General features: G+C 58.3%; 1 protein-coding gene across 1 annotated transcript; it reads right to left on the reverse strand.

The window, feature by feature from the left end:
• Positions 1 to 642: 642 nt before the first annotated feature.
• NECTIN4 (nectin cell adhesion molecule 4) lies at positions 643 to 24,126 on the reverse strand. The gene is made up of 11 exons (XM_035009964.1): positions 23,599 to 24,126; positions 20,872 to 20,924; positions 17,441 to 17,586; positions 7,852 to 8,211; positions 6,257 to 6,547; positions 4,965 to 5,085; positions 3,916 to 4,064; positions 3,513 to 3,669; positions 3,030 to 3,105; positions 2,615 to 2,689; positions 643 to 2,334 (listed from the first exon to the last, which is right to left on the reverse strand). Exons 3-11 carry the CDS (start codon positions 17,514 to 17,516, stop codon positions 2,110 to 2,112), a joined length of 1,530 nt encoding a protein of 509 aa, XP_034865855.1. The 5' UTR covers positions 17,517 to 17,586; positions 20,872 to 20,924; positions 23,599 to 24,126; the 3' UTR covers positions 643 to 2,109.
• Between the last annotated feature and the right edge of the window lie 1,966 nt (positions 24,127 to 26,092).

Here is a 26,092-nt window from a genome sequence, read left to right on the forward strand (position 1 = left end):
CCTCAACCCTTCACTGGGACTTCGCTCATTGGTCAAGGCGAGGTGACGTCAGAGCCCTGGGGTGGGGTGGTGGCGCCTGGGGCGTGAGCAGGTGACTGCCACCCTTAGGGAGTCAGCAGAATTCGGGGGGGTCCGGGGTGGAGACTGGAGGCTGGCTTGAAAGCAAGGTGGCACAGCACCCTGCAGAGCACCCCCCGGAGGGAGGATGCCCAGGCTCAGCCCCAGACGGGCCTGTGACCTCAGTCAAGTCACATTACCTCGCCGAGCCTCGGTGTCCACACGTGTGACCACGAAGGGGGCAAACTAGGCGATCTTTAATCCTTCCAGCTCTTTTTGTGGACCTCACTTGGGTGTTAGCTTCCTTGTAAAGAGTGTATGTACCGCCGTTCGCTCCCAGGCCTGTTTTGGGGAGACTCCGACGTGACCCAGGAGTGATGACACCGCGCACGAAGGCGCGGGCTGTGCGGGAAGGGGCTTTTCGTTCTGTCGGCCTACCCGGGGACTCTCAGAGGTGGCAGAGGGCATTTCTTTCCCCCTCGCCTCCCAGCCACAGGCGTCCTAGCTCCTCGCCTACTTGGGGCCGAGGGGAACGGTGCTGAGCGGGGGTTGAGTTGCCCAGGGGCAAGAGAGAAACCAGGCAGAACAGTTTTATCTGTTTATTTAAAAACAGAATATTTTATGTACAAATATGCACATATTTACACAAAATGTACATCCTAGGACCCCAGATCGTTGGGCTCCACATTCAAAGTCCTGGGCTGGCTGGGGAGCAGGGGATGACGTCTCTCTCTTGGTCCAGAAATCCAGCAGATTTCAGGCCAAGTAGGGTTTGGGCGCAAAATCTAGGTATTCTGGCTGAGTGTGTTCAGGTGGGCCAGGCAACAATGGACCGTATCTAAACCCAGCCCAGACCCGCAGAAACTGCCAGAAGAGCCCCAGGTTGGTGACCCCGAGGCCCCTGGGAGAAAGGAGACATTCCTGCCCCCAGCAGCTCCTTCTCCCCCCACCAGAACCACCCCCCCCCCGTCCCTTGGGCTGTGATCACTACCCCGTCTCCCCTATACCACAACCAAACAAGGAGCTCTTGTCACCCAGTCCCCGCAACACTCTCCCAAGGGACCACAGACAACTGCCGATGCAGCGAGGAGCAGAGAGGCGGCCAGGGGCAGGGCCCAGGACCCCACCCTGTCCTCCTGCAGCCGGGGACCCAGGGGCTCACGCCCCAACTCAGACTCCACAGCGCCAGGCTCCCTCCTGGGAGACTGCCTAAATTCAAGTGCCTTAGAAGGGGCACCTTTCCGAGACACAGGCACGAACCCCCTGCCGGGGTCTGCGCAAGGCCCAGCTTTGTTGACTTCCGTGGAGGCCGGTCTCACACTAAGCAAGCCGAGTAATAACAAACATCCAGAGAAATCAAAAGTTTTGTTTTCTTTTTAAAGATTTGTTTCTCTTATTAAAGTATTCGGAGCAGTATTCCTTAAAGAAACTCCCCCAACAGTTTTATTTATAGAAAATATGCGCATGCAGCAGGCCCAGAGGCCACCAGAGGCCACCAGAGCGCCAAGGGCTTCTCCAGTAAAAGGGTGCTAGTCTCTGGCCCCCCCCTGGGCTGACTGCTTTAACTCGCCCCTCGGCTCCCAAGTGGCGGGAGCCCGGCTCCCCTCCTCAGGAGGCCAGAATCCAGTTCCAGCTATGCCAGCATATCTGGGTCTGACCACAGTCTCCGCCCCTCGCCTCCAACTCGGCCTCATTAATACTGCTCTGGGGTTTGAGGAGATAACCTGCGCTTCCAGGTAGAGGTCACACAGCCACGCCATAACGAGCCCAGCCCATCGCAGTTCGCTTGGACTCTCTCTCACACACACACACACTCTGCGAACACACACTAGTGCAAGCGTGCACACGCACACACGAAGGGGGTGGGGAGGACTCAACCGGCAGAGCCCCCCATTGTCGAACAGAAGGGTTGCAGGAAAAGGTCGAGCAGTCAGTGGGATGGGGAGCATCTTCCTCAAGAAAGAAGGTGTGTAGGGAGGCCCCCGTGTGATGAGTAGAAATTCCCCAGGTCAGCAGAAGGAGCCAGGTTCAGGGGAGGGAGGCAGGCCTGGGTCAGACCAGATGCCCCCGCCCATTGATGTAGATGCCATTGCCCGTGGGTTTGGCCCGCAGGGTCCCATTCTCTTGAACAAAATGGTTCATGGCCTGTTTGATGCCTTCATCCCGATCTTCCTCCTCCTCTGCCCGCCCAGAGCCTGGAGACAGCAGTTCCGTCTGTGTTTCAATCTCCCTCACCGTGGTCAGCGTGGAGTAACTGCGGCCCTCCGGCTCTTCACTCTGGACACCAAGGGCAGGGGCGCGTCAGGAGCCAAGGCAGGGCAGCCAGACCAGGGCGGGGGGGGTCGGTGGGGGAGCAGTGGGGTCAGAGGTCAGGTGCAAGCTCAGGGGCTCAGAGCTGGGGGCCGGTAGCAAGTGTCAGGCATGGGGAGGGACAGCCGGAGAACAAAGGCACAGCAGAGGTGCCAGGGCTGAGACACGGGGACTGGTGCGGGGCCGCTGGCCCACCCACATCCGGGAGCAGGAGTGGTGGGGACGCCGGTGGGGCCGGGGGCCTCACCATCACAGAGCAGCTACTGTTGTCCTTGAGACTATCAGGGTGGCCCTCGGCTCTCAGCCCTACACTCTCCTCCGGCTGTGGGGCCCGGACACGGGGGAGGAGTCAGAACAGGGCTCCGCCTCCTCCCTCACCACCGCTCCCCCCAACCCGACCTGTCCACTCTCCCTGATGCAGACGTCCTCACCGCCCCACCCGCCCCAGCCTGGAAAAGGTGCTGATGGTGGCCTCCCAGAGCAGCCCCCAGGCCCGTGCTGGAGGGAGCCAGGCGGACGAGCCCACAGACCCAAAGCAGCTGCGCCCCCAACCCCACCCCCAGCCCCAGCTGCGAGTCCGGGGCCAGACCTGGTGGAGGGCCGTGCTTCTGGTCCGCAGAGGGACCCCCGGCCCCGGGGATGCACTCAACCTTGGCACACACCTGGCTCCTGGGGTCCGCGTGATGGGAATGCAGCCTCCGGATGGAGTTCTCCCTGGTCAGGGTCAGCTCCTCCTCACTAGGAAAGACACGCCCCTGTTAGCAGCTGAGGGTCGTAGGGGCCTCCCAAGGTGGGCCTAGCTTTGGCCAAGCCTATGTGACACCGGGCTGGAGGGGCCGGGCGCTGTGCTGTCCCCACAAGTGTGACTGAGAGGCTGCAGGGGGCGGGGTGTGTGTGCGTGTTTGCACACCGTGTTAGAGTGTGCGTATTTGGTGATACCCGGGCATATGGATCCGACCCTCGCTCAGCAGTACGGTTCTCCCCATTCAGCTGCGGCCCAGCCCTTCTCACTTCCCGAAGGACTCTGCCCACCTCCGCAATAAGCTCCCAGTCTCTCCTCTCTCCCGGGTCCTGGCCCCCCCTCCTGCTCACCTCGTCTTTGCTCCCAGCTTAGCTCTACCCGCCCGAGAGCAGCCAGGACTCACTATTTCTGGGTCATCTGCTGAGCCTTGCGCCGGTGGTATCGGGACATGAGCACGACCACCACCACCAGAAGGCAGAAGAGGAGCGCGGCGATCACACCCACCACCACCACAGAGGCTGACACCAGGTCCACCTGCTTCCCTGGGGCATCCTGAGGGTCTGCTGGAGACAGGCCTCTGTCTGAGGGGGATGCTCAGATCCCTGACCCACCCCCAGCCCTCACAAACCCTGCCACCTGGTCCTCACCAAACACATCCCAAACCACCCCCCTAGCTTGGCCCTCTGCAAAGTTCGTGCAGTCCCGCCCCTCCGAATCAGCACTGCCCCAATTCACCCTCTCCGGCTCGCTTGCTAGTGCCCCTCCAGGCCCTTGGCCCAGGCCCCCGCGGCTGCCCCGGTGCTTACCAAGAACATCCACAGTGACCTGAGAGTCCCTGGAGGAGAGCTCATTGCTGACGTGGCAGACGTAGATGCCACTGTGCTCCGTGGTCAGCGGAGGAAAGCCCAGCGTGTCCCCTTCCGCTCGGACCCCACTGGGCAGAGGCCCGTCCAGCCTGGAGGACAGGGAAGCTGGGGCGGGCGGAGGCTGCCACCACCCGACGTGCCTGGGCAGCTCTCCACCTCCCTCCCCCATGACGTCACCCAGAGCCGCTGGCTGTTCCCACGGTGCCCCTCCCTCCCCCAGGCAGGTCCAGGCAGAGGCCCCTTCTCCCTGCCGCCCAGCCTGACCCGGGAACCCCCCCACACACACCCGGGGAAGATCCACACGTGTGCCATCCCACAGGCTCCCACGGGCATCACGTCATCCAGCCCCGGGTGCCGGGCCGACGTGGCACGAGGTCCACACAACGGGACACCCCTTTCCTATCTGGGCTCAGATGTACTTGGAAAATGTGACCGCACGCCCCAACACCCAAGATGTTGCATGGCAGGGTATACGAACAGAGCCCAAGGCCCAGGCCAATGCACGGCTCAGCGGCTAACAGAGGAGAACGTGCCTGTCGGGGTCTCCCACACAGGTGCACCTGACCCCTGCCTGGTCCCTGGACGTCTCTGGCCGTGGCGCCAGCAATGCCGGGGGGTCATAGTGTCGCTTTAAGAGCAATAACAGCCAGCTGTATCTTTTCGTGCGGTCCGCTTTAGGCACGTGAGTGCCTAAATACATAAAATGCGATTCTTTAAATACTGTATTATATTTCATAATTTGAAAGTTAGGGGGAAAAACCAAGGACTTATTGGCTTATTCCCTACCAGTGACCATGTATCGCAGACTCCCTGGTGTAAGTCAATAATAATATTTGTGACCATGCATATTCTTGCATAGGTCTGCGCATGTGCCCCAATTTATTTGGGGTTCAGGATATATTGTCCCAGCCCATAAGGAGTACACGGAGGCCCTGTGAGAGCAGGACCCTGATCCCGAGCTATGCCCTCCTCCGGGGCCAGGCTCTTACCGTGTCCAGTTGTACGAGGGAGGGGGGTGCCCTTCACTCAGGCACTTGAGTGTAGCACCTTCTCTGCCGACCTGCCACAGCTTTTGGTCTTCAAGGCCCCTCACAGAGGCCTCAGCGAGGACTGGAATGGGAGGTGGGAGGAGAAAGAAGGGGAATGACGCTTTTGATCATGCTGTTCCTCGAAGGACCCCTGCCCCTGCCACCACCCCGCCCCCCCTTCTCTGTTTCTCTGTCCTTCTCCTCTGCAGCTGAACCTAGCCCAGCACATCCTTGCTGGGTCCTTGCCACACGGTTCCCTCCCCTCTCTGAGCTCAGAGTCCACACAGATTTATCTGGGCAACAAGCCTCTAAGTCCCTCGGAAAAGATTCACACTTTTTCTGAATCCCCTGCTGTCGCCAGCGGACTCACGGAACAGGTGTTCAGTAAACTCTCCCTGATTCTCCAAAGGCTTAACGATCCTACTCATTCACACATTTCTTTAACAAACATTTGTTGAGGACCTACTTTGTGCCAAAGGCTGGGTTAGTATGAATAGAAAAGAGTCCTATGCCTGAAGAGGCTCAGAGTTTAATGCCAGGAAAACCTTATCTATTGCTCACTCAGTACCACCTAACGCACTACGCGTTGTGCGAGATGCTTGGTCTTCGTGGCTTCGAATTCCCATCAGAACCCTGTAAAGTTCATCTAATTATACTCCTTCTGCTGCTGGGGACAATGCAGACAAACAAGACTGAATAACAGCCGGTATGGAGCAGGAGGGCCAAGCAGTGGGGCCGGCAGCCCTCGGCAAGCCGGTCTGCCTTCATGGGCGCCTGGGTGGCTCAGTCGGTTAAGCGTCTGCCTTCGGCTCAGGTCATAATCCCAGGGTCCTGGGATCGAGCCCTCCATCGGGCTCCCTGCTTGGCGGGGAGTCTGCTTCTCCCTCTGCTTCTCCCCTTGGCTTGTGCTCTCGCTCTCTCTCTCCCCCCTCAAATAAATAAAATCTTAAAAAAAAAAAAAAAAAAGGCTTGTCTGTCTTCGGGTATTTCCAAAAAAGTGCTTTCAATCCCATGTTTATACCCGATTCTCCCAACAACCCTGTGGAGCGGGGCAATCTCCTTTGTAAACAGGAGGGCACTGAAGGTCAGAAGGTCAGAGGGGTCTGAGTGGTCTGTCAAGGTCATCTGGGATGGGCCCCCGGGCGTCTCCCTTCGCACTAGCGCTCTCTAGGCCACACTAGGGGGCCTTCGGGATCCAGCCTGGCCAGACTGGGGTGGCTTAGGGTCTCTCTACCCAAGATCCAAGTACTCACAGGCCACTTGGAGGATGTGGGTGATCCTCTGGTCCTGGAGCAGGCCAGGGTGGGACACCACGCAGGTGAGGGGCTGCCCATTCATGCTGCGGCTGGGCACCAGGTGGAACTCTGAAGTGACAGCAGCTGAGCGGGAGTGCTTGAAGGAGCGGCTGGACGCTGTGCCCTTGACCTCCGTGTCCCAGGTCACGCTGGGGGCTGGGCTGCCCTCTGCCGTGCAGGAGGCTGCCAGCGTCAGGCCCTGGCCCTCTTCTAGCGCTGGCCCGGGGTTCAGTGAGGGCAGGGGAGGTACTGCAGGTGGTGGGAGGCAGGGGTCACGGTCAGCACACCCATCAGGAGGCCCCGCCCCGTCCCAGCTCAGTCTTGCACACGCAAACATTTCCAGGCTCTTTTTTTTCTCTTATTTCACCAACACAGGCACCAGATGAGTGGTAGAATTTCAGCCGACTTCGTACCTTTCTCTACTGTTTGATTTTTTTACCATGAGCATGGATCATTTTTTAATAAACGTAATGAAGTAAATACAAAACCAGCCAGACAACATCTATATCCTAATAATCATAGCCACCACCTATTAAGCACTTGCTATGAGCCAGGTATTGTGCTAAACACTTTATAAATGTGATTTTATTTAATCCTGTCAACAGACCAGCAAAGTAGGGATCATTACCCCTGAGTCACAAGAGAGGAAACTGAGGCTCGGGGAGGCTAAATGATTTGTCCCAGATTGTCAGCTCTAAAGGGGACGAAGTCTAGATTCACACTCAGGATTTTCACCCCCAAGGCTAGTGTTACTAAATTCCACGTGGATAAAGGGAAACTAAAGGCTTTTATTTTTTATCTTCCTAACATGAACAGCTCAAGCACAGGGTGGAAAAGATTTAACTAGACCACAGACAGGTCTAGGGCATCCGTGGACCATAAGAGCCCACAGTGCCAAGTAGTGGTTTAAAAGTGATTGTGATCTCCAATCCAACCACATTCACCGAAGGTCCAGATCAAGAAAGGTATCAGCCACGTTGGTCAGAGCTGGGTCTGCCCGTCCATATCTCAGCCCCACATTTTTAAAACCATGGAGCCCAGGACTGCGAGAGAGGCTGTGAATGAGTGCTTTTGGTAGAACTGTTGCAGAAACTAGCAGGTGTAGCTTCCAGAAGAGGAGATGGGGGTGGGGTGGGGAGAGGAACGACAAAGACCCTCAGCCCTTTGAAAGGCTGAGGTGCAGAAGACAGAATGAGCCTGGGCCACATTGCTTCCGAGGGCGAAAGTGACCACGGTGGGGAGTGCAGGTCAACAGAAGGAAGAATATTCTAATACGTGGATTCTTCCCGGAGGCTGACAGAGCTGTAGGTGGCAAGCTGTTGAGGTCGCTGGCAGAGAATTTCTAGATTGGCTGGGAGGATGGACTGGATGAGGATCCCTCACCCCTGCAGGACCCCCTTCCCTCTTCTTCCTGCTCTCCCTGGGCCCCATGCCTTTCTGCAGACCCCATCTCTGCGTCCCCGGGCTTCTGCCCTCGAAGGCGCGGGCGCGGACCCGGGGCCCTGCACACGCAGCACCCCCCGCCCCCGACGACCCCGGGCAGCCCCACTTACCCAGCACGCGGAGCCGCAGCCGCGCCTGGAAGCTGCCGGCGGGGAAGGTGCTGACGCGGCACTCGTACTCGCCCTCGTCCGCCTGCACCGCGTTGCGCAGGAGCACCGCGCCGTCCAGGGGGCTCCGTGGGGGCGGCGGCTGCTCCACGCGGCCCTCGTAGGCCGCGCTCACGTGCAGCCCGTATTGGAAGTGCAGCAGCGCCAGCTCCCGGGGGCCCTCGCCCGCGTCCACCCGCGCCCACGCCACCTGCCCCACCTGCTCGCCGGGGTCCCCTCGGTAGAAGCAGGGCAGCTTGGCGTCCTGGCCCAGCACCACGGTCACCAGATCCGAGGTCTCCAGCTCGCCTGGCCGGCACCGGCCTGCAGGGGGCGGACAGGAGCGGCCAAGATTAGGGGTGCCGCCGGACCGGGGGCGGGGGCGGGGGCGGGGGGGGGTGTGTGGACACTTATGCGTGATGACAGCGAAGGCCACCAGAACTCCTGGAGCACTTTCTGCTTGCCAAGCGCGTTCCGTCCATTACCTCATTAGATCCACAAAACCTTCCCAAGAGGTGGGCGTCATTATCACCTTTAACAGCTGGGGAAACTGAGACCCAGAGACGGGAAGTGATTTGCCTAAGGCCACCGGGTCGCTGGCGGCAAGAGTCACACCCTCGCCCAGCCCACGATCGTGTCCTGGGCAATTGTGAGGTGGGAGGCTCTAACTGGAAGAGAGTTACCCAGCCTCTGCCCTCAGGGAGCTCACAGTCCTCTCCGGGAAATGGATTTTATGCGCCCAAAGACCAGGGAAGCCAGGGACAAACTTTCACCGAAGGTCCAACCGACCACGGGGAGTGGGGCGGCGAAGTGACTGCTTTCAGGGGGTGTGGCCAGGAGCCAAGGCAGGGGCTGAAAACGGTTGGCGTCTAGGATGGGGCATGTAGTGTGGGAAGGGTCCATCCCAAGAGGCCCTTCAGAACATTCTTTTCATGGCTTGAAGATGAGAGACCTGGATTCCCAGAGAGAAGAAGGTATTCTATGTGGGAGGAATGGCACGAACCGAGGCTCGGATACAGGAATGAGCAAGTCATTGAAGACAGAGAGGCCCCAGGTCAGAGGCCCGGAGAGATGAGGTCAGGGCAGACACCCCGCGACAGGGTCAGGACGGGGAGCCAGAAGCCGAGGAGCAGAGACGGGGACCAGCGAGGAAGGGTGCATCGATGAGGAACAGTAAGAAAGCACCCCGGGGTAGCTCTCATGTCACCTCATTTTCAAAGAAGGATCCCTTCCTTGCCCTCATGGAAGCTGAGATCTGTCCAGGAGGAAGTACATTTGCGGACAAATACAGAAAGGTGTGACAGTCTCGGATTTAGTGCTCAGTGGTATGTTGCAGGCTAGCTGTGGGATGGGACGGTTACTGGGGCCCTAAGTTCTGTGGGAGGGCCTGAGACAGGAGTTGGGTAGGACCAGGAGGGGGACAGACCCAGAAAGGGGTTCCAGGTGAGGGGCCAAGGTGGGCAAACCCAAGGGGTGAAGAGGCTGGTTGGTTCAGCAAGCAGAGAGGGAAGGACACACCTAAGGCAGAGGGTGTGTGTTGAGCACGAGTGGGACACGGGGTCGGGCCTCCCACACCAGGCAAAGGGAGTCATGGGGGGTCACTGCAGTGGGGGGCCAGTGGCGACGTGCCCTCCGACTAGAAAGCAGGGCCCCTGAAGACCCGAGACTCACTAGGAACCCTTCGTGCTGTGGCACGGGGAGGAGGGGACAGCCCTGGGGGAGACTGACCAGAAGGAGAGATGAAAGACAGAAGACAGGGGCGCCTGGGTGGCTCAGTCATTAAGCGTCTGCCTTCGGCTCAGGTCATGATCCCAGGGTCCTGGGATCGAGCCCCTGCATCGGGCTCCCTGCTCAGCCGAGAGCCTGCTTCTCCCTCTCCCACTGCCCCTGCTTGTGTTCCCTCTCTCTCTCTCTAGGTCAAATAAATAAATAAAATCTTTAAAAAGAAAGGAAGGAAGAAAGACAAAGGGCAAAGGCAAGTCCTGGGTTTGTAGGATGAGTAACTTAGGAGGGAGGCAGGGCTTGAGGAAGCTCAGGGTCGGGAAGAATGAATGTGGAGCTGGGGAATAAAGTGTGGGGAGCATAGGGCTGGGGGCAGAGTGAGGGCTCTCCCTGGGATGCCAAGAGCTCCTTGCCTTGGAACGGACATCCAGCAGCTCCCAGAAGAGCAAAGCCCCTGCCGCTGACCAGCACCGCACACCCTGCTCACGCTGTGCGCCTCCTGGAAGGCCCTCCTCCCTATGTCTGGTAGCTCCTACTCATCGCTGTCTGGCTAGCTCCTACTCATCCTTTAGGACTCCGCTTAGACATCACTTCCTCCCGGAGTCCTCCCTTCCCCACCCCCACCCCACCCCCACCTCAGGCAGCGTGAGGTGCCCTCCCCTGTTCTGCCCAACGCCCTGCTCTCACCTCGCCATAGTACTTTATCCCCTGGATGGCGTTCGCCCTTTTCTTGTCTGCCTCTCTCACCGGACAGAGCTCCCTGAGAGTAGAAACTGGGTCTCACATCACACAGGGAAACCTGGTTTCTGATTTCGTGCTCAGTGGCATGTGGTCGGCATTCTTGGCACGTAACTGGTGCCCGATTAATTTTATTGACTGAGTGAATGAATGAGAGCGAGCGAGAGAGAGAAAGAGGTAGAAGAAGGAAAGGGCAGAAGGAAGGGGAATGAATCTTTGGTTGGGCTGGGCAGACAGGGAGGGGTTGGCATGGCAACCAGGGGCGGAGGCAGGATAGGCTGGCTACCTGGGTTCGCTGCCAAAGGGAGCAGTTCTGGACTCACATAGGGAGAAAGAAGTGGGCGGAGGGGGCAGTTACGGAGGGAGAAGGTGAAGCCCCACTAGAGTGGACCAGAGGGTTCCAGTGAGGAAGAGCCTGGGCCAGGGGAAGGGGGTCCCATGGCCCTGCTAGCAGGGGCGGAGGGAGGGAGGATGCTGTTGGGAGGACCCGAACAGGACGGGACAGACCTGCAGGGCCAGATACCAGGGCCCTGACCTGCCTAAGCTGGTCTTGGTCCCACCCAGCCCAGCCTGGGAGTCCAGCTAACTACCCGCGCCCCTCCCAGACACCTCCTCCCGGCGCTGGAGGGTGCAGGCCTGCCAAGGAGGGGCTGGAGGTGGGCTTGAGATAGGGGCTCATCCCCCAGCACATGGTGTCTGTGGTCCCACGGATCCCAAGCCCTGCTCCACCAGGACCCTCAAACCTTCCTAAAGACTATTTCTAGGACAATGTCAGATGGCTTATTTTCCTTCCCTATCCCTACACTTGCCAACCATCTGCCCCTCTCCACAACTAGTCACCCACGTTTTCCCTGACATATACCTTCTCCAGGGCACAACAGGCATATATATGCCTGAGTCACAATCCTCCACGTCCCTCCCTGTGGGTGCAAGATCCCCACTCCCCAGTGATAAGCTCAAGCTTTGTGGGATGAGGTACCCAGGAAAACAGGAGAGTCCCTTCAGGACCTCTCCTACAGCCCCTCACTGTCCTAAATCCACTATTCAGCGGGAGCATCTCAGCTGGGGGCAACACCCTCCTCCAGCTCATGCATGCACGCGCACACACGTGCGCTCACACGCACACAATGCACGCACACACGCGTGCACACGTGCGCTCATACATGCACGCGCACACACACGCATGCATGCACAGGCTACAGCGGAAGGAAGAGAGACCTTGGGCTCTAGAATCCCAGTCCTGGGCTAACCAGACCCAGAAACCCAGACTTCCAGGCCAGGGCAGGCCAGGACCGCCGCCTCCTCCTCTCCCCCACCCAGTGCCCGCCCGGCGTCAGCATGATGATGTCACCAGAGCAAAGGAGACACACCGCCTGCCTGATGAGGTCACCCCACGGGCATGTGGTTGCCAGGCCGGGCCAAGCCCACGGACCCTCCCGCAGCACATTGTTTGCTGAGGCCGGTGGACTCTGCTGGGCGGGCGCTCCTCCCTCCGACCGTGCCCTCCTCCCTCCGACCGTGCCCACCCCTCCTCCCGGGAGCACCGGGACGCTGGTCGGGAGCTGCGGTGATTCAGAGGCTGCCACACAGCAGCAGGCCTAGCCGCAGCCGCCACCAGCCACCAGCCACCACCTTGCGCAAGGGAAGGAACAGGCCCAACTGGCCAGACGGGATCCCTGCCCTCAGCCTCCCCCACCCCTGGCCAGGCCCCCACGGGCCTCTTTGGGGCCCTGCCCTCTGTGTACCCCGCCCGCTGCCAGACAGGCCCTCCACTCCGGGCCTGGGTTGGCTGCCTGCTCCCTACGCCGGGCCTGGGTCCCAGCTTCCCTCTCCGGGTGAGGCCCGGCCCCTGACCTCAGGAGGGGACACTGAGGCTGGCAGCCACAGATCACAGCGTCTTTGGGGAAGGAGGCTTTTCTTTATGAGGGGCCTTTCTCCATCAGTATCCCTGCTGGTGCAGAGAGGGGCACACGCAGGGGTCCTGGAGGAGGGTCTGTGAGGAGGAGGAAGGGAGTCAGTGTGAGCCTCCACGTCTGAACGTGGGACATCTTCGGGAGAGGGCCTGGGGGGTCTCAGTGCTGGGCTTACAGGTGAGGCCGGCTCCTTACTTCAACGGGGGATGTTTCGCACTTGTATGTGCTCTCGTCTCATCTTTAGGGAAGTGTAGGTGCTTGTTGGCGGCGGGAGAGAGGAGCCGTGCAGTGGCGTGTGCGTGTGAACGGGTGTGAGGACGCTACTCCGTGTGCGTCTCACAAGTCTGCGTCCCTGGCCCGCGCGACTCTGAACGCAGAGTAAATATTTTGATGTCGGTTTCTCCCGGGGCTGCCGCGTGTCTGTCTGTCTTAGCTGCCCTTGGTGTGTGGCTCTGCACCCTGGCCTCTGTGTCCCAGCTGGAGTGTCGCCAGGCGCCCCTCCCCACCTCACCCCAGACTTGAGGGCAGATTCATCTCAGGTGGAGGTAGGTACCCAGAGATGAGGTCACTGTCCCTCCAGGTGATGGGAAATTGCCATCCGGGGCTCCCCAGCAGAACAAAACAAAAGCTCACCCTGCCGTTGCTCCTCAGGTTCCTGCTAGAAGGACTCCCACCCTTCTCACCACTCCCCCCGGGAGCCCCCCAGCCCCTCTGGCCCCCCAGGAGGCCTCTCCCTGGGAATCTGTCAGGCCTCTGCTGCAGCCAGCACCAGAAAAACCAGCTCTAGCTCCAGGCCCGGGGTGAGGGTTGTCTGGTGCGGGTTTGGTGGGAAGGGGGGGGTCTTGCCTAGGGCTAAGGGGAGGGGTCCAAACTGTCTGGGGGGGCTCATTCTCCTTTGTTAACTCTTGCCTCCCCTCACCACACAGCAGCGGCCTCTACCAGACAGAGCTAGAATACGGGGGACAGTCTGGGGTGAGAGAGGACCGGGGAGGAGCCCCGAAGCCCCCCATTCAGGACACGTGGCATCAAAAACCTGTGAGCCCGGGCGCCTGGGGGGCTCAGTCGGTTAAGCGACTGCCTTCGGCTCAGGTCATGATCCTGGAGTCCCGGGATCGAGTCCCGCATCGGGCTCCCGGCTCGGCGGGGAGTCTGCTTCTCCCTCTGACCCTATCCCCTCTCATGCTGTTTCTCTCTCTCTCAAATAAATAAACAAATAAAATCTTAAAAAAAAAAAAAAAAGATATAAAAAAAAAAAACCTGCGAGCCCGTTTTCTTCCCCCTCCTCCCCCCTACAACCTTGGCCTTGGGGTGCTAAGGAACTCTGAAAACCAGGAGATTCTCCCTCTGCCTTCATCCCCATCCCTCACTTAGCCCTCATTGTCCTAAGCCCCCCAGCTTAGTGAGAGCTTCCCAACCCGGGCAAAGTGCCCACCCACAGATTAGCGTCTGGGGAGGGGGCCATACCAATCCCAAAGGGAGGCGAGAACAATGCAGGAGGACAGGCCTTGAGGCAGCCTGGCTCTGGCCCAGACACAGCTCCCAGCACAGATAAGTCCCCTAAACCCCCCGGAGCCAGAGTCTGAGCCTGGCTGAGTCACCACACCAGCCACACTGTGGGTGGGAGACCCGGCACGCAGCTTCTCCCAAACTCCCGAGATCCTAGCCACCCCCACCCCGAAATCCTGCCAGCCAACCCCCCCAAGGTGGGGGCCAGCTCTGCCCCACCCCAGATCATCGCCTCAGCCCAGCTCTCAGGACACACCAGTCTTAAAGGCAAGCGGGAAGGGGGTGGCCAGCAATCTAGGGGGAAAGCTCCTGAGGCCAGAAGCTCCCAGGCCCAGTGAGACAGATGACCCCACCTCCTTCACAGGCCCCCAGATCTGAACTTGACCTTCGACCTTTGTGTTATATTCAGTGTTCAGATCCAGCCCTGGCTCTTCTCCTCCCTTCCCTCCTGACTCAGCTCCTCACCCCACTGCCAGCCCTTCTCTCGGCTAGCTTTTGGTCAGTGCTAGGGGAAGTTGTGGGGGCCAGAAAGTCCCGGCCTCCTCTCCTCACGAGGCCTGCTCCCTACGGTGGCTGTCCTCTTCAGCCTGGAGGGCTCCAGGGCCCCGACATGGTGCTCTAGAAGCTGGGACCATGGGCTCTGCGGCAAACCCCCCACTGCTATCTCTGTAGCGGGGGTCCCCTTAGGCCCCTGAAACACTAGGGTGGGGCCAAGGTCACTGGGGCCACAGGGCTTCCCTGGGATTCCCCTAGTCCCTGCTACCTTGGGTGGGGAATACGCCTCCCTTTCTGGCTTCCCTGGGTTGGGGTAGGTCCTGCAGGAGAGGGCCTGCCCGCCTCTGTAAACAGGAGTAGAAAAGGAGGGATGGGGCCCCTCCCTTTCTAGGGAACTAACCTCAGGTAGAAAGCTGATCCTAATCCTTGGAGGGCAGACCACAGAATTCAGGGAAGCCCTCACCCTCTGGTCCTACAGGACCCAGTTGGGCCCAGACAAAGAGCTAGAAACTAGCATCCTACTGGAGGGATGCCTGTAGATTTGGGCCCCTCAGCCCCAGGGCAGGAGATGGGGGAGGGAGAAGGGAGGGGACCTCACCCGGAAACTCATCCCATTAAAGAGAGACAAAGAGCTGTGGTGTCAGGAGCCTCCCAAGCCTGGGCTCCTCTCCCCATTGGGGTGGGGCAGTGCCCTGGGGCTCAGAGCTCTAATGGCCCAGGAGTTGGGGGGTGGGTGCTCTGATTTGCAGCAGGGCAGGGGCAGAAGGCAGCGTCCAGGGTACAGCCACCCTGGGTCCCCGCTGCGAGATGGGTCAGGACGTGTCCTCTGGCGTCACCACAGCTAGCCTGGCCACCTCCTCCAGCACCCTCCGCCCTCCCCCTCCCTCCCTCCGCCAGGGGCTGGACAGTCACAGAGCCATAGGACTGCAGAGCTGGAAGGCCCGTGGAGACCGTCAGGTCCTACCTCCCGGTCTGCTGAAGTCCACCCTCTTAGCTGCCCAAGGTCACCTAGCAAATTCATAGCGGAAATGGGGCCAGAATGCAAGACTCCTCTGACTGCCAGCTCAAGGCTTTTTCAGAGGCAAGAAATAATCCTGCTTCCCGGGGGGTTACACATAGAGGAGCCAGAATGGGGGTGGCAGTGGAGGTGGGCATCAGGCTGGGAAGCTGATGGTGGGAACCAAGCTCCAGGCTTCAGAGCACCCTCCAGCTCTGCACAGGTCCTAAGCAGCCACAGCAGAGTGGTGGCTCACTGCTCACTGGCCACCTGGGATAAGCCTGGGGCCAGGGTGCCCCCGAAGCCGTGGCACCTGTCCATCAGGCAGTGGGCAAGGTCAGGGTGATGCCCTGGTTACAAGAGGTCTCCTCTCCCCTTCCCTGGGCCCCTCTTAGCAAGAACAGCTTTGTGTCCTAGAAAAAGAAGGCGGGGACCATGTCTTGTGCCCACTGCGTCTCCAGCACCTAGTACCCCAGCTGCACCCAGCGTGCACCCAGATGTGCGAGCCTTTAATGGGCGTGGGCCTGGGAGACCAAGACACTCACCCTGGTCATACGTCTAACACTAGTAATCTTTTTTTTTTTTTTGAGGGAGAGAGCGAGAGAGTGTGTGAGCAGTGGATGGGGGAGGGGCAGAGGGAGAGGGAGAGAGAGAATCTTAAGCAGACTCCATGCCCAGCGCCAGCCCAATGCAGAGCCCGACACGGCCTCAATCCCACGACCCTGAGATCATGACCTGAGCTGAAATCAAGAGTCTGGCGCTCAACCAACTGAGCCGTCCAGGCGTCCCTAACATGGAGTAATCTTAAGACGTCACTTGCCTACCTATTTCTTTCAGTTTTCCCATCTGGAAAATGAGGCAGTTAGAGTGGTGACTTCTCTGACCCCTTCCACGTCCTGAGACCCCATGGCTCTGTCCTTCAGGGCGGGTAGATCCCACAGAAAAGTGGCTGCCAAGTAAGTTCCCTGGCCCCAGGGACCGGACCCTACCCTCTGGGCCTGAGCACGTGAGGAGGGTTGTCTGGAAAATGGGAATTAGGACAGGGGTGAGAGGCAGGGGTTGGAGCTCAGTATCCTGTGATTGGAGACTGGCCAATGACCCTTCTGTTCCTCCCATTGTAAGATCAGCGCAAAAGGGATGCCCACCCACCCACACATCTATGCCTCATTCTCCCCACAGCTTCAGCTGGGGACCGAGTGGGGAGTCACTGCTGGGCGCTGCCGGACAATGAGACTCCCTTGCAACTGCACCTGGGCCGATCTAGGTAGGGCTCTGTCTTCCGAGGACCAGGATTCCTGTTACTCTTTACCCTGGAAACAGCCTAGGGAATCCCACTGTGGCCTCACCGTGCACACACACACACACACACACACACTCTCTCTCTCTCTCTCTCCCCCACTCCGAAGATTATAAATTCCTGTAATTTATATGCACTAGGCAAGAGCAACATAGGCAAGAGGAAATAAGGGGACAGGGCATAAACAAAAGGAGGCCACACCCTATCTAGAAATTACCCTACCCTAGACCCCCACTCATCTAAGTATCGCGCCCACCTGACCACCCTGGCATTTAACAGTGTGCCCAGGGAAAGAGAAGGGCCAGAGTGAAGGAGCTGCCAGCTCCCCAGTTGTCTCCCAGCAGGGGCTCCAATCTCTAGGACATCATGGAGAGGAGAGAAGGAAACAGGAATGCCCCGTCCACTCTCTGGGGCAGCAGGCTTCCTACACTCTGGTGACTGCTAAAACCAGCTCAGCCCTGAGTCAGCCCAGCGCCAGTCAGCAGTTTTGGAGCCTGGGGGGGCAGGCGAAGGAGCCTCCAGGAAGCCCTGGGGTGAGAGGGTCCCCACTTGTGCCACCCCCACCCCGGCCACCTGCCCGGGGCCAGCACGTCTCATCCCCCGGAGGCAGCTCTGGCTTAGGCAAGGCGATGGCAGAGGTGGTTGGGGACCCCAGACGGAGTGACATGGCCCGGGGCAGAAACAGGTCAAGAAGGGGGAAGCGTGACCCCGGCTCTCGTGGGGGCACTCCTGGCGGGGGAGTGGGAGAGAGAGATCGGTCCCTCGGCCCGGAGTCAAAGGAAAGAGACTATTTCTGTGTGCGCGCGTCAGTGCGGGTGGGCGTGCGCGTGCGCGCGCCGGCTTGGCCTCAGGCGCAGGGGTCCTGACGGTCCCGGCGAGTCCTACCTGTAAATGATGCCAGCAGCAGCAGCAGCACCAGGACCTCGGGCCCCCACATCTCGGCTCCCAGGGACGGGGCCATCGGTCGGAAGGCAGAGCTGCCCAGCGGTTCTGAAGTTCCGCCGAGTTCTCCCTGGGAGCCGGCTCTAGAGCTGGAGAGGGCACCGACCCAGGAGGCAGGAGATCACCGAGTCCGCCTGCCTGTCCCTCTGGGGGTCTCTGCTGGGGACCCAGCCCCGCTCTGCCCACCCGGCTAGAGCTGCCCCCCAAAAGCAGTGGTCGGGAGCTCCGAGCTCCCCCGGAGCTGCTTCCCACGCCGCGGCCAACGACGACGGCGGCAGAAACCTGGGAACCTGCTCAGCAGGTCAGAACAGGTGCGTCTCCGGGGGTGGGGCCTGGCACGGAGACTCAGCAGCCACCGCCCCCACGGCCTGGGCTAGCTAATGGGCGCCACGGAGGGAGGGAAGGACCTGGCGGGGGGGCGGGGGGGCGGGGATCCCATCGTCAGCTCCTGGCTTTACCTGGCAGCATGGAAGGGGCTGGGAAGGGAGAGGCAAGGTGCTGGGGGGGCGGGGTAGAAGAAGGCCCAGGGTGGCTCAAAGAGGGAGGCACCAGGCCAGGAGGAACAGGGGCAAGGCCCTTGTGGGTGGAAAGGAACCCAAGCATCCCGCACCCTAACTAGCCTTGCTGCCTCCCCAGGGCCTTGCCAAGTTCCCCAATCTCCTGGAGGGGCTCAGCTTTGATGCTGAGAATCGGAGAAGCCCGGGACTGAGAAGTACGGTATTGGCCCATAGACCTCATTCTCCAGATGAGAAAAGGGGCCCAGAGAGGGGAACGGGCTTGCTGGAGGACACACAGCTTCGATAGTAACACGGTTTTCTTGGACATCTCTATCCCTGAGACAGGGATCTAGCTCAAAGACCCTGGAGAAGGAGCTTGAGTGACGCCCTCCTGGGTCCCACTGTCCATAGGAGAAGCCAAAGGACTGACGGAGAAATTAGCCCCACAGACTCCTGGCCTCCCTAGCGGGACCCTCTCTCAGCTTCAACACCTCCCTGTTACCCGGCCAGGAATCCCCAAGGTGCATCAGCACAACTCTCCATGGTTCATTTTACCCTTTTATGCCATGGTCACAGGACGAGAGCACATGTCTGGACTTGGCAAGGGTAATCTTCATTTCAAACACTCTGTCCTTGTATCCTTGTAAGTATACTCACACTCGTAGGACCATGTGCATAAAATGTCACCACCAAGTCACACAAAACCTTCCTGGTCAATTTGGGATAGCCAGAGGAAGGGAGCAAGCTCTGAACTCCCTGAAAACTGGGTGAAGGGGAGGGACAACCTCACGGACAGACTGGGGCCAAAAAAAAAAAAACAAAAAACAGGTAAGGGGCGCCTGGGTGGCTCAGTCGTTAAGCATCTGCCTTCCACTCAGGTCATGATCCCAGAGTCCTGGGATCGAGCCCCACATCGGGCTCCCTGCTCAGCGGAGAGCCTGCTTCTCCCTCTCCCACTCCTCCTGCTTGTGTTCCCTCTCTCGCTGTGTCTCTTTTTGTCAAATAAATAAATGAAATCTTCAAAAAAACAAACAGGTAAATATGGGGTGAAACCTGAGAAAAGGAAATAGAGGTTAAGCTTTGCAGCAGGACTCTTTTGTGTGGCCAGAGGCAGGAAGGAGGACTCGAGAGCACTAAGGGAGGGTCATCTTGCGTAGACTATTTCCCACACCCCACAGCCCACATCCCCAACTCTGTCAAATCGCATTCATCTTTCAAAGCTGACCTCAGATGCCACATCTTCCACGAAGCTTTCTCAGCTCCTCCCACCCAAAATGAATCTTTCTCCCTCTGCTCTTCCCCAGCCTCTGCTAGTCCCTTTATTATAGCTTATGTACCCATAATTTGTGCACATCTTATCTCCTTACCTAAATGTAAGCTTCGGTTCACAAAGCATGGATTGGAGCCTTGCTGCGTGCCAGGGACCCAGCAAATGTGTGAAGCTGAGGGACGGGACCAGAGCTGGGGTCTGTGAACTCCTGGAACCGTCAGCCTTGTTTAATGACCTCGTCTCCGTCACCCCTGCTAGGTCAGCCCGCGGCACTTGGCACTGAACACACTTTTGCCAAAGGCATGAAGTGGTGAGTGAATGGATGTCAGTATGGAAAGGGTGGTCCAGGAGGGTCAGTAAAGTGGAGATCCCGACTCCCCTGGTCCTGGGCTGTCACCCGGACCCTCACCCTCCCTCTGGACCATGACCCCCCACTCTGGTCTAGATCCAGCTCTTGGCAGTGACCGTGCTCGTGACCTCTTCTTTGAGGGCTATTTCCAGTGGGTCAGGGGTGACCTCAAGGGCCAGGCCAGATGCCCAAACTCCCCAGTTTCTCTCCGCAAACCCCTTCCCCTCCTTAGGATGCAGGTCCCCGCCTGTGCCAGAAGGGCAGCCTCACCCCGATGCCACTTTGAGATCCGCTGAGGCAGGGGTGGAGTAGGGCCAGGGGGGATGGGAGGGGGGAGCATCCTGTGTTATAATTATAATTATCACATCTTGGATCCTATCGCATGGTTTCAGAGGAGCTCCTTTCCTTCCCACGGATTCACCCCCTCCTGGTCCAGGAAACCGGAGGAGAAACTGAGGCATGGGGGTGGGACAGCAGTTAGGTCATGGGGTGGGCATCCAGCGCCTGTATCCCCTCCGCCTTCCCATTCACAATATACTCCCACCCCTCCACAGTGCCACTGGCCAGGAAGTCTGTGAGCCCCTCCATCCTCACCCCTACTCCAGCCATACGGAGCGCTGAGGGGAGGCGGGACTTGCCAGAGCTGGTGTTAAGGCCAGGATGTACCCAGTGTAGTCAGGCCAGGCAGCCACCCCTGGCCTTGGCTTGAGGTAGGAGTCTGGCCCTCCCTCATCGAACGAATACCCATCTCCAACTTGCTCTCCGCCCTGTGCCCTCACCCTTGTGCGTCCCACGAGGGCGTGCTCTTGGGGGGAACAGGCCGTCTCACTTAGGCTTTTCCTTCCCTCCTCTGGGACGAGGCCTGGGGAAAGGCAGATTCCAGGGCTGGGGCTGGAAGAAAATCCTGGCTGGGGAAGACCTAGACCAGTGCCTGGTTTCCTGGGTTCTGTTCTTTCTTCCTCATTGAACCCCCATTCCCCTCGTGCCTCACTACCTACCCCTCTCCCACCCAAATTCTGGGCCCTACAAATGGGAGCAATTCAAGCCCAGGTGGCATCTTCAGCATGTGTACCCGCCTGAGCGGCATCACCGTGCGTGCCTGCCTGCCTTAGTTTACTCACAGACACTTAGTGAGCACCACTTTGTGGCAGGCTCCAGGGAGGGGACAGGGACACCTAACACAGGGTGCCTGCCCTCCGTGAGCCCTCAGTTAGGAGAGCTGGGAAACAGAAACTACAGGACGCTGTAGCCCACCAACCTGTGTTCCCTCCATGTCTCTGTGCACCTGCCGCGTCCAGTTTCGGGCTGTTCCTGCCGAGTACAACTGCAGATGTTCACAATCTGCTTGTGTCCAAGCATCTGCTTACAACTCATCTCTGTCCCCATGGCAGGCTGCACACCTAAGCCAAACCGGTCCGAGTGGGTTGTGCTGAAAGTTTTGTTTGTGTCAATGGGACTTGGAGGTGAGTCAGGGAGGGACAAGAATGGGTGGGGTGGGGTGGTGAGAAGAGTGAGAGTGAGGGTCAGGCTGAGTGAGGGGAAGGAGGAGCCAGTCAAGGCGGGGGGAAGGGTTGGGCTGGGGGGCGGTCAGGAGGATGGGTTGGGGTAGGAGTAAACCAGAGAGCTCCTTAATGAGTAATATCCCTCTTTGCAGTGAGATCCCAGGTCACAGAAGAGTCAGAGGCTTGGGGGCAGGGGCAGGGGAGACCCTCGGGCTTTGGGAGAGACGAGAGTGGATTATAAATCAGTGCAACTAGGTAGAAGCCTGCGTGCGGACAAAATGTCTGCCACCCATTGCTACCCGGCTTGGTTTCTCCGTGTGAGAGGAAGCTATTTCTGATCTGCTCATTGCCTCGGTTTCTACAGCTTGTACAGAAAGGCTTTGGGGGTGCTGATCGACGTGGTGGTGGAAGATTGCTGACATGGAATTTGATGCTATCCCCCAGGACCAAGGCTTAGAGCTCACTTCTGCTCCTTCCTAGGATGCCCCCCACATGCAGAGATCCCCATACAGAGCATGGGTTCCAGCAGCTTTTCCTCCACTGAAAAACACCTTTGCTCCCTGGGGCTGGAGCGTCACCGTGCCCAGTATTAGGATGGTGGCATCCTGTTTTCCAAGAGATTGCATCTGAAGGTTCCATCTGACACGTGCTGTGCTGTTCCTATCTCCCTGTGCTGCAGGCCCAGTGACGCCCAGTGACGCCCAGTCCCCGGCCCCATTCCTTCATGGCAACCACACTTCCTGGTTGCCTCCAACACCCCTTGGAGCTCAGGGGGCTGGAGCTGCTTGTTCCTAAAGGCGTCTACAGCTGGACTGACCCACCTGGGGGAGAGGGCTCAGCAAAAGGCACGTGCGGGCCCCGTTCCCCAGAAGGCCGTTGGGTGAAGGATCCCCTCCTCCTTGCTCTCACCCTATAGGCTCCCCAGGCATCTGCAAATACAGGACCAACTCAGGGCCCAGGGCCTGGGGTAAGAGACAGATGCCTTTATTCTTTGACCCTGTGTCTCTGGATGGGCTGGCACTTTTAGAAGGCTCCAGAAATAGGTCATGGCAGGTCTAGGACGAGAGTGGGAGCCCTCATGGAAACCAGTCTTCCACGCGGGGACGGTGGCAGCAGGGGGTACAGCAGCAAGGAGGGGTAAGAGCAAAGCAAGCAGGGTCCTGGGCGCTTGGCAAGAGAACGGGTTCTCGTGAGGATCCCAAGCTGTGCCCCCTGCCCTCTCCCAGTCTCCATCCCAACCACATAAGGCATGAGGCTCCTCCCAGGAAGCGCACCTGCGGGGACACATGTCGCAGCCCCCAGGGCCCAGGTGGCCTGCAGAGCCCGCACCACCAGCGGCGCCTTCAGGAAGCACCAGGCCTTTGGAGTCTCTCACATGCATCCAAACATTCAGCTTGGACACGGTGGGTATGGCGCCTCTGCCAACCAACGACAGCCACTTCCTGGCCATCGCCTGAGCTCCTGTCACCCCGACTCAGCTGCCCCGGTCTGTGGCAGAAGGCTCGGGGTGCAAGCCGAGCAGGGCAGGCCCCGGACTCCCCTCCTGGGCATCTCCCCACCGGCCCCAAAAGGCACGCAGGCCTTCCTTGCAAGCAGCCCTAGTCGCTGCCCTCCAGCATCACCTCGAAGCATTTCTGAGCCTGTTTCTCCTCCAGTTCTAGAAATGGTGTAAAAAAAGAAGGGCTAGGAAGCCAGAAAGAGAGTGAGAGTTCTTTCCTGTGATAGTTTGCAAGATCAGGGAGCACTGGTCCATGAACTAGAAGGAAAGGGTAGAGGAGCAGAGATGAGTCTCACTCCCCCTGCTAGCCTGCTTCCCTCCTGGGCCCAGGCCTCCATGCTCTAAGGTCTTCTGTGGGGAAATCCTACTCCCTGGAAAGGGCCCATACACTGCAGCTCGCTCAGGTCCTCGTCAGAAACTGATACCCTAGGACCGTGCCCGGGGACAGCCTACAGTCTACAATGTAGCCAAAGGGGAGAAGCCTGGCCACTCCTGGAAGGTTCCAAAGCTCCTTGTGGGAAAGTCAGAGGGTTGGCTCTGTTCAGCAGCACAGAGAGAAAGAGAGGGAGAAGGGCAGACTCAGAGAAACACAAAAGTAGAATTGGTGAGAGACAGATCTCAGGGCACACGGAGACAGGCAGACACCTAGAGAAAGAAAGGAGCAGGGGTGAGAAATAGACACACACGGAGAACAATGAGGAGTAATTCAAAGAGACAAAGAAGCTGAGACAAAGTCTGCAACAGAGACAGAAAGACCCGAAGAGAAATTTCTGAACGACTCCTTGCCCACTGCTGCCCCTTCCGCCTCCTTCCCTCTCCTGCTCTCCACTTCAACCACTCAGCATGGACCCAATGACATTTTCCTACTCAGTATCGCCAAGTCCCTTAATTCAAGTTTTTCCCCATCCTTAGCCCCCCCCCCCCCCCCCCCGCCCCAACCTGCCTGATTGCCTCTCCGCTCCACCCTGTCTGCTCACAGTCCCACCTTTCCCTCACACTCCTTCCCGCTCACGTCTCAATCGAACGAGCTCTCAAGATCTGGCCTCTCGCCGTCTCTTTTCCTGGCCATTCCTCTGTCCTTCTGTTCATCCATGTCCTTATTCTGGCTGAACTAAGAGCAAAGAGCCAGAATTAGGGCCAGGAAGGCATGGGGTCAGGCAGTCAACTGGCCAGAAGGAGCTGGGGAAAAACGTAGAAGGTCAGAGGACAACAGAGGAGCCAGAGAGGGTGGGACAGCCCGGGGGACACAGGCAGAAGGAATGGAGGAAGTCTGGAGAACGTCTCCAGCTGTTGTGCCCTGAACAGAGCTGAGAACCAGGGGTGGCTCCGGGGTCAGAGTGAAGTTAAGGGAAGGAGAAAACAGAGTAAGAGTTCTGTGAAGGATTGAGACGAGCAGATAGCCGTCTGGGGCTGGGACAGACATCTGAGACTGGGAAGCTGGGCTCTAGGCACCCTTGCTCACCAGAAATGGCCACCAGAGGGCCCTGTCAGGACTGGGAGACTTTCAGGATGATCTGGCCCCCAGCCCCCCTCCTGCACAGAGGTTGTCCCTGGATATTATTGGCAGGTGAAAGCAGGGCCAGAAAAGGAGGAGCCCTTCTGGCTACTCTTCTCCTATTCTCACACAGTCCCCTTTCAGGGCTACCCTTCACTCTATCTTAATGCCCCTTAGTTTCTGGAACACTGACAGGGCCATCACAAACCACTTTAGATGCTGCTCTGGGGTATAAAGTGTATGTCATACAAAGGCAGACTGGCTTTTCTTTCCTTTTTTGTCTTGTTCTCCCCCCCGCCCCCCACCTTCCTCTCTCCCCTGGATTCTTTTCTGCCTTTTCCAAGATTCGGGCTTGATTCCGACTAACCAGAGGAGGTAGGAGTCCTGAGCAGCTCCTCCCCTGGGTCTATGTAATGGAAACACCTCCAGCTACTAAATGGGACTGGAGGGGGGATGGCCAAGGAGTATGTGAGGTTCAGGTTCTACATCCAAGTGAAATGCAAACCAGCGAGGACGCAGAGTCAGAGTGGAAGCTGAGAGAAGGAATACTGAGCTGTGAGAGAAAAGCTGGAAAGGCCCCTGGGGTGGGGAGTTCCCTGTTCTACCCAGAAGAGGCAGAAAATGAGTCTACCCCAGGGCACCTGGCTGGCTCAGTCAGCAGAACATGTGACTCTTGATCTTGGGGTTGTGGGTTTGAGCCCCACGTTGGGTGTAGAGGTTACTTTAAAAAAATAAAAGCTCTGGGGGAAAAAAAAGAAAGAAAATGAGTCTGGCAACATGCACATATAGGCCACCAAGGGCCACCCCCCAAGACAACTCCTTGCCTAAATCCTGGGAGTATGATAGATCTTGAGTCCAGCTGTTAGGAGCCTGGCCAGTCAGAGAAGTCTTGGGGAGAAGGCTGGCTTTTGGATTTCAGTCAGGGACATTAGAAGTTGGTGATATGGGGAGCACCTGGGTGGCTCAGTTGGTTAAGTGTCTGACTCTTGGCTTGGGCTCAGGTCATGATCAGAAGGTCATGAGATGGAGGCCCGTGTCAGGCTCTGCACTCAGTGAGGAGTCAGCTTCAGATTCTCTCTCTCCCTCCCCCTCTGCCCCTCCTCCCACTCGTGCTCTCTCTGAAATAAATAAATAAATCTTAAAAAAAAAAGTTGGTGATTTTTTAGAGATTTTGTTTCCATGATCTGGGAAAACTGAGGATCCTCTCTGTTAGACCTCGTAGACCCTGGGAAATCTGGAAATGAGTGGGCAGAGACTTTCAAAGCTCTTACTGGATCTCGGCTTCAGGAACAAGTGTGAAACAGGTCTTGTGACCCTCTGGTCTCTCGGTGCCTTCCTGCCCGTACTCTCTCCATGCTGTTTTCTCTGAGGACCAAAAGTTCAGGTCAGGGGGCCTACGCCATCAGATCCCCGTATTACACATCCATCCCCACTGCAGCCCTGGTCATTCTCTATGCCTCCATTCCTGGGGCATGATGGGGAATGAGCTGATGGGTAGAAACCAAAGGCAAAAGTAGCAGCCATCACTCCCATTTGCAGCCCGGCACTGGGGACACACAGCCTTTTTCTGTCCCACACTCTGTTTCTGCAGAGTAGAAATCTGTCTGCATTTCCTCCTGTAGCCAAAATTAGTCAGCTTGGATCTGGGCCTCTTCATTCTTCACTGGGTCCTGGAGGGACAGAGTTGGGAAGAGGCTCGGGGACTTGGCTTGAATAAAAGGGAGATACCAGGGAGGGGCGGGAGTCTGTTTTTCTCCCTCCTCCCCCACTACACCCCCATCCAGCTTCTAAGGCTGGGCAGCTTCTGCCCTGGATCTTATCAGGAGAAACTCCCTGCCCTTCATCTCCAGTTCCAGATGCCACCGTCCCTCAGTTTCCTTGCGTTGTATCAGCCTAAGAGGCAAGCTGAAATAAGGAATTATCTTTCCCAGGACTCAGTGAAAAGTTCTCCAAGGCTTAAGCATTTTTCCCTCGCCTCCCCCCA

This window comes from Mirounga leonina, unplaced genomic scaffold (assembly GCF_011800145.1).
Source record: "Mirounga leonina isolate KUSES-001 unplaced genomic scaffold, KU_Mleo_1.0 Mir_154, whole genome shotgun sequence".
Taxonomy (NCBI): Eukaryota; Metazoa; Chordata; class Mammalia; order Carnivora; family Phocidae; genus Mirounga; species Mirounga leonina.

Coding starts and splice junctions, on each gene's coding strand:
- NECTIN4 (XM_035009964.1), bottom strand. CDS start 17,516: ATGGCCCCGTCCCTGGGAGCCGAGATGTGGGGGCCCGAGGTCCTGGTG. Junction 6,548..7,851: donor GCTGCGGCTCCGCGTGCTGG/GTAAGTGGGGCT, acceptor CACCACCTGCAG/TACCTCCCCTGCCCTCACTG. Junction 4,065..4,964: donor CCCTCGTACAACTGGACACG/GTAAGAGCCTGG, acceptor CCTGTCCTCCAG/GCTGGACGGGCCTCTGCCCA.